General features: G+C 38.9%; 1 protein-coding gene across 3 annotated transcripts in view; it reads left to right on the forward strand.

The window, feature by feature from the left end:
• Positions 1 to 7,535, forward strand: part of LOC102779054 (dedicator of cytokinesis protein 9-like) — a 61,889-nt gene extending 54,354 nt beyond the window's left edge. For all 3 annotated transcript variants that reach the window (XM_087835916.1, XM_087835914.1, XM_087835915.1), the window contains 6 exons: positions 3,047 to 3,193; positions 3,977 to 4,187; positions 4,564 to 4,754; positions 4,854 to 4,954; positions 5,127 to 5,265; positions 5,889 to 7,535. In XM_087835916.1, coding sequence (XP_087692042.1) covers positions 3,047 to 3,193; positions 3,977 to 4,187; positions 4,564 to 4,754; positions 4,854 to 4,954; positions 5,127 to 5,265; positions 5,889 to 6,023 — 924 coding nt within the window. In that variant the 3' untranslated portion in view covers positions 6,024 to 7,535. The remainder of the gene's footprint in view (positions 1 to 3,046; positions 3,194 to 3,976; positions 4,188 to 4,563; positions 4,755 to 4,853; positions 4,955 to 5,126; positions 5,266 to 5,888) is intronic.
• The last annotated feature ends 561 nt before the right edge of the window (positions 7,536 to 8,096 follow it).

Genomic DNA, 8,096 nt, shown 5'->3' on the forward strand with positions numbered 1-8,096 from the left:
TATATGTATATATATATATGTATATATATATATATATATATATATATATATATATATGTATATATATATATATATATGTATATATATATATATATATGTATATATGTATATATATATATATATGTATATATATATATATGTATATATGTATATATATATGTATATATATATATATATGTATATATGTATATATATGTATATATATATATATATATATATATATATGTGTATATATATATATATGTGTATATATATATATATATGTATATATATATATAGCCTTCGTTGTTACCTTCTTTGTTACCTTCTTTGTTGCCTTCTTGGCTCTCGCAGCAGGTTTCTTCCTGGTAGACCGGGTCCGCTCTCGGATCAGGTCTTCTCTCCCGATGTCCACCATGTGGTCCTCCAACGACTTCATCTCATTCTTGTAGCGAATCTTGTCGTCCTCAGCGAGCTGCGTGTAGACCTGTTTCTGATGGCTGAAGAGATTCCTCCAGCCTATATAGCCTATATATATATATATATATATATATATATATATATATATATATATATATATATATATATATACATACATACATATATACACACAGTGTTGGGAAGGTTACTTTTAAAATGTATTCCATTACAGATTACATGCCCCAAAATGTATTCTGTAACGTATTCTGTTACGTTACTCAATGAGAGTAACGTATTCTGAATACTTTGGATTACTTAATATATTATCATGCTGTTTACAACTACGTGAATGTACTATTGCTGTGATTTATTACTGTTACTGAAGGTCCGCGGCTCCGAACCGTAGTAAAGGGACCTCTGGCTAATACGGTGGGTTCTGTGTCGGGCTCGTAGCTGAAAACTAGCTTTACTTTGTTGTCTGGGTCAACTTTGCTAGCAGAGACAGAGAGAGGCGTTGAAAGGCTGCTCCAACAGAACTTATTGTTTCGGAGGAAAACACGAACACGGTGTACAGTCGAGTCTTAATAGCTTACTTACAGCTGGGCTCGTCAGGCACTCTTCTTGGCTGCAGTGGTTATTATTATATTTACATGCTTCCAGCTCCCGTTTCTGCTCGATGACAGCTCGTACTTTTCCTTTTTCTCCCTCCCTCGCTCACAGACACATAACAGGTATGGCAGTCCATTCTCCCTGCAGCACGGACTACACTGCCCATGATGCTACATTCTTTAGAGCTATACCTGTAGCATTCTGCCTATTAGCTTAGCACAACAACAACAGGCGCTCTCTCACCCAGGAAACACGCAGAGAGAGAGCGGCACCCTGTAACCATGGCAACCATAACGCTGCCGCTTGAACAGAACGTAGCTGTCAGACAAAACCCAAACAGTCCTGACCCGCCACAATATGAAACAGGGAAGTACCGCCGTGTAATCCACTTATTTCAACAAAGTAACTGTATTCTAAATACCACCTTTTTAAACGGTAACTGTAACGGAATACAGTTACTCATATTTTGTATTTTAAATACGTAACGGCGGTACATGTATTCCGTTACTCCCCAACGCTGTATATATATATATATATATATATATATATATATATATATATATATATATATATATATATCAATTCCCCACTTGTCCCTGTGGGCGGTTAATCCTTCAAGCTCCGGTCCTCTACCAGAGGCCTGGGAGCTTGAGGGTCCTGCGCAGTATCTTAGCTGTTCCTAGGACTGCGCTCTTCTGGACAGAGATCTCCAATGTTGTTCCCAGGATCTGCTGGAGCCACTCGCCTAGCTTGGGAGTCACTGTACCTAGTGCTCCGATTACCACTGGGACCACCGTCACCTTCACCCTCCACATCTTCTCGAGCTCTTCTCTGAGCCCTTGGTATTTCTCCAGCTTCTCGTGTTCCTTCTGTTCAGTGTGTTCCGCTACATCGATCACTACGTCTTCTTCTGTTTGTCTAGCACCACTATGTCCGGTTGGTTAGCCACCACCATTTTGTCCGTCTGTATCTGGAAGTCCTACAGGATCTTAGCTCGGTCCTTCTCCACCACCCTTGGGGGCGTCTCCCATTTTGACCTCGGGACTTCCAGGTTATACTCAGCACAGATGTTCCTGTACACTATGCCGGCCACTTGGTTATGGCGTTCCATGTACGCCCTGCCTGCTAGCATCTTGCACCCTGCTGTTATGTGCTGGATTGTCTCTGGGGCATCTTTACACAGCCTGCACCTGGGGTCTTGCCTGGTGTGATAGACCCCAGCCTCTGTGGATCTTGTACTCAGAGCTTGTTCCTGTGCTCCATGATTAGTGCCTCTGTGCTGTCTTTCAGTCCAGCTTTGTCCAGCCACTGGTAGGATTTCTGGATATCAGCCACCTCCTCTATCTGCTGGTGGTACATACCATGCAGGAGCCTGTCCTTCCATGATGGTTCCTCGCCTTCCTCCTCTTTCTTGGGTTTCTGCTGCCTCTCCCTGAGCCTGGTTCTGCTCTAGATTTCTTCCTGTTAAAAGGGTGTTTTTCCTTTCCACTGTTGCCAAAGTGCTTGCTCATAGGGGGTCATATGATTGTTGGGTTTTTCTCTGTATGTATTATTGTAGGGTCTACCTTACAATACAAAGCGCCTTGAGGTGAATGTTGTGATTTGGCGCTGTATAAATAAAACTGAATTGAATTGGTGTGGCTCAGGTGGTTGACAGGTCGTCTACCAACTGGAAGCTTGGTGGATCAATCTCTGGCCTTGGGTTACAATCCTGAGTTTCTCCGAATGTGTCCATTGGCACGTCATTTAGCATGACAATGCTAAACAGTGTTTATGCATACATAAAGGGCTGTATGAATGTTTGTGTCACTGGCTTTGAGAGCTAAATTTGCGTATGTCATTGTTAACACCTTTAAACAAATACAGACTGCTTCATACATCTTGTTATTGAAAGAATAAATCCACCATCAAGTCATACAATAAGGAGACAGTGCAATACTAACAATGTGGAGCTTGAAATGAGCACAATAGGTCCACTTTAGTGCACAGATATTTTCTTTAACCATCTTATTTCAGTTTTGATCTTTCCATTTTGCAGGGGTTCTTTGAGGATGAGGATGGAAAAGAATACATCTACAAGGAGCCAAAGTTCACTCCACTGTCTGAAATTTCCCAGAGGCTCCTGAAGCTATACTCTGACAAATTTGGCCAAGAAAATGTCAAGATTATTCAGGACTCTGGCAAGGTGTGATCACATTCTTGTATGTTTGGATGACAGTATGACAGTAAATGGTAGACCTTAGTAACTGTGCAATAATCTTGAGAAAACGTTATTGTAGGTTTGACGTACACATTGCATTCAGAGAATTCACAATGAATATATGAAGTTTTTTTAATTTTTGGCTTCACATAGGAGACAAACCTCGTTCTCCTGCATGAATACATTTTCCCCTATTCATCCACTACAATGTACTTTGTTGCTGTTTATGCTATATCTCCTGGTAACCTAAGCCCCAAAGGCAACCCCCCTCCCCTCTCCACCACTGTGAATGTTTGTATTCAAAGCCCATAACTATGACAACTGTTGATGAGCCTCAATCTGATTTTGGGTCACATACCACATGCTTAGGGTTACTTTTGAAGTGCTGAAATGACTAGACCCATCTTGCTTAAGAATTATATGAATTCTAAAAAGAAATCTCAATTTTTTAAAGTTAACCTTTTGATTTATTTTCAGCTTGCACGAACTTGACTTGTGAATGTTATTTTTTTTTGCCAGTATAACCTGTAACCTCAAAAAAAATGAAGTTGTGTAGCTGCAAATACCTTTGTTAAAATGTTAACATGAGAGCATACAAAGCCAGTTGGGAAGAAATCAAATGTAATATATACCTTTTATATGTCAACTGCTATTGGGAAATACCGTTACTGGTTGGTTAACACACTAATTTATTTTCATGTAAGCTTATATAAATATTATGGATTGAACACAAAAAAATATGTTGAAAAACTTCTTCTGCATCCACAGGTGAATCCGAAAGATCTGGACTCAAAGTACGCCTATATCCAGGTAACTCACGTCACGCCCTACCTCGACGAAAAGGAGCTGGAGGACAGGAGGACAGACTTTGAGAAGAGTCACAACATCTGGCGCTTTGTGTTTGAAACACCGTTCACAATGTCAGGCAAAAAGCAGGGCGGGGTGGAAGAGCAATGTAAACGGCGGACTGTTCTCACCAGTATGTCATACAATCATGGAAACTATTTGTAAATGTAGAGTAGATTAACCAAAGTTTAATTATATCTTCCTGATTGTCAGCTGTTATTGATTACAATCGCCTGTGTCTCACTTTAGTGCAAATCACTTAAAAAATTATGTAGATGAATTTAGTTCTGTTTCATTAGTGTACCAGTAAGTTCAGCTCTTACTGTGCCTTATTAATAATTATGCTAACCGACTTGGCTATAGCGGAGACTCCGCTGTGGCCATTTACAGTGTTTAATATCCTGGTTACCAGCATTACTGCGGAATCTACTGTTCCTGTGTTCAAATCACATTTGTATGTTGCTGCTAAAAACAGATATTTTTTCTCTTCCAATCCTATGTTCACTCAGCCACCCACTGTTTCCCATACGTAAAGAAGCGTATAGCAGTCATGTACCAACACCAAACTGACCTGAGCCCCATAGAAGTGGCCATAGATGAGATGAGTGCCAAGGTGAATGAGTTGCGACAGCTGTGCTCGGCCTCTGAAGTGGACATGATACGCCTGCAGCTCAAGCTCCAAGGCAGCATCAGTGTTCAGGTAGAGTCAAAATCACAAGGTTATAATCATTTTTACTTTATCATTAATTATTTTATTCCTTTAATCTAGAATTAACAGTCTTTGATTTTGATTTTTCAGGTAAATGCTGGTCCTCTTGCTTATGCCAGAGCCTTCCTAGACAGCAGCAGTGCCAAGAAATATCCAGACAACAAAGTCAAACAGCTCAAAGAGGTCTTTAGGTACTCACAGAAAACCTTCTTCCCACACACTATAACATGCCCAATATTACTATGATTACATTGTGCCTTAGTGAGCTTGGCTACAGAGGTTGGATGCTCGTCTTTCTGTATTGCATATTACTATTTTGCGCTTGTTGCTTTGCTTTGAGTTTTTTCATGCCTCTCTTTCCAGGCAGTTTGTGGACGCCTGCGGTCAAGCGCTTAGCGTTAATGAGCGGCTGATTAAAGAAGACCAGCAAGAGTATCATGATGAGATGAAAGCCAACTACAGGAATCTGACGAGGGAGCTGTCGAACATCATGCACGAACAGGTGGAAACACTGAAGAATGATGAATAATCACAGCATGTGATGGCTCTGAGATACCTCATAACTGCTAAATATTTTATTTATAAAGTTTTGTTCCGTGTGAAGAATCAAGTTGCACCTGGTCTGTCAGATTTTACTTGTATTCACATCTGCACGCTTCATCTACACTTATCTACACATATATTTTGTTATGAGGGTGTTTGTCAATGTGTAATTTTATATTTAATTGCATGACAAAAAGTGCTGTCCTGTGCTGCAGTTCTTTTACTCTAACCTTTACTAACCATGTTTCCTATCTCCTTTATTTATGCTGTCCTGAGCAGCTTGGATGGTAATAATGATTGTGTCATTGAATAAAGTAACTATTTACACTGTAAAAGATTTATAGACAGCAACTGACTAACAGCTTCATGGACATAGTATTTGCACCCAATTCTGCCTTCCCAAAGATGAAATGTAATGCCCTCTTGAATCAGCTTCATGTGTAGCCTGATATTTATGATTTTCCATGGATTAAGGAAAATTTTAAAAGACCATTCCTCACTAATTCCATCCCCCACCTCCTTTTAAACATAAAACAAACCAAACAGTATATTTTAAGCTTCCTAACAGTCCATTTCTTCCAGATAAACCCAGTGGATGATGGTCCAAGGAGCAATCTGTCTGCTTCTATGGGCATCTTCAACACCATCACTGGCACACCAACCAGTGCCAACCTACAGTACATGGCTCGACCACCATATTCTGACAGAGATATTTGACATCAAAATTGCTGCTCCATCACTACTAATGACTGTTCAAACTACCTGAAGGATCAGCTGAAAACCTTCAAAGAATGTAACACTACCTAAAAACATAATTTGTTACCGTTTTTCCTCCTATTTTATCTGATTTCAAAATTTTCCAGGTCATAACCTGAAAAATCAATTCAATGTTATTCTGTTTTATTTATATAGCGCCAAATCACTACAAGGTGCTTTATATTGTAAAGCAGAGACCATAAAATAATACAGAGGAAAAACCCAACCCCACTGAGCAAACACTTGGTGACAGTGGGAAGGAAAAACCTCTGACAAAACCAAGCTCAGGGAGGGGCACCCACCTGCTGCGACCATAAAGTGAAGTCACGTGTGCCCCCCATTATTCTTGTTTCCTATGGAGACTCCATTAAATACAGATGGTTTTCAAACCTTTACAACAATTGTAATATCATCATCTGTCTACATTTTCATGTGTTGTTTATTCTTTTCTGTGTTCTAAGAGGGTTAAACCACATGTAACTTAACAAGCATGTATTAGTACTTCAGTTTACAACATGGTCTTATCTTGTTCTTCTGTCCAGAGCCCAACCCAAAGGATACTATCATGGGGTTAAAACTACAGACAAGGAAGTTAAGTGTTTTTGTATTTGACTACTTGATCTGTTTTTAACTGTGGGGATCTCATTCAAATAGTGTGTTTGTAAAAGAGTGTTTAAGACAGTGAGACATCAGTGCCGCTGTAACCATTCATACATTCCTATGGTGCACAGTATTCTTTCTTCATTTTCCCCCCATGTCTAGCTATAGCAGGAGCTTTTTTTGTAAAGTGCAGAAGCATCAGAGTTTATCTTTGATCTTTTCAAAGAATTATTCACTCTATTTTAGGCCATTGGGCATTTATAGAAACTATTTATAAAGCCAGATGAACCAAAATGTTTTAACCTATTTTCTGTAACAACATTATGTGCAATATTTTTTTTTACAGTTACCAAGTCTATCCCCTCTTGCCAAAGACATGAGAGAAAAAGACAATGCAATGCAAGCCAAGAGTGTAACAATTTGTAAGCTACCCCTTTGTTTCTTTGTCATGACGCCTTTTATTATCTGTGAATTCAAATTTAAAAAGAAACACAAGACTTTTACTAGATGATGATTCATCCATTCATTCATATGTTTAAGACAAATAAATAAAACATGTAATAATAATAATGCCTACTTCCTTGCTTTGCCTTTAATTGTTTTTTTATTGTATGAAAAACAGATCAGTGCTGAAATACCACACTCCTGTATCTGCAGCATATCAAATTTCATCAAAGTTTACAGCTGTTAAGAAAATAATTACCTAAATAATTCCATCTGTATCTGATGTGATGACTTAGCACCAGTGTTGCTGGAACTCTTTTGCTGTCTGATTGCAAAGGTCACATCTGAGATATTTGCCAACAAGATGTTAAGGCTGTCACAACCTGTGTTTTGTCCTATCATGACTATTACTGAATAAAGAAGCAAAAAATGCAACAATGGTTCAACTTTATTCTAGACACACATATATATATATATATACCCACCCCTATACTTCTATCTTGGGGATGTAACATCGCTCTACAGTTACAGTAGTTTTTCTACTCCGTTGTATTTTGGCTAGATAAGAAAACACTATATATTAACCATATTTGTGAAATTCTTTTGTTACAGCAGTGGAAGTAAGTGTTGTAGTAGGGTACTAATAAAATATAATTGAATTTCATAGGGTCATTACTTAAGCAATGAAACTGACACTTCTTATTTTCATGCCTTCACCCTTTAAATTTTCTTCCAGGTTTTTCAGTGTGAAAGTGAATGGATGCCTGTGCTGCAGTTGGTGGCACGCTCATTGAAGAGTTCATAGTGAATTTAGGATGCGACTCTGGTAAAATCCACACTGCCCTGTAAAAGGCCAACTAATCCTACCTGTAATCACTACTATCCCCCATCCCCTCAACAACACTACCACCACACCAAAAAAACCCAAAAAAAAAAACCCGCCCCCCACAAAAACAACCTCTCATTTGTTTGCTGAACAAACTCCTCATG

Source organism: Neolamprologus brichardi, chromosome 23 (genome assembly GCF_056152115.1).
Source record: "Neolamprologus brichardi isolate AB-2024 chromosome 23, ASM5615211v1, whole genome shotgun sequence".
In the NCBI taxonomy this organism is placed as follows: Eukaryota; Metazoa; Chordata; class Actinopteri; order Cichliformes; family Cichlidae; genus Neolamprologus; species Neolamprologus brichardi.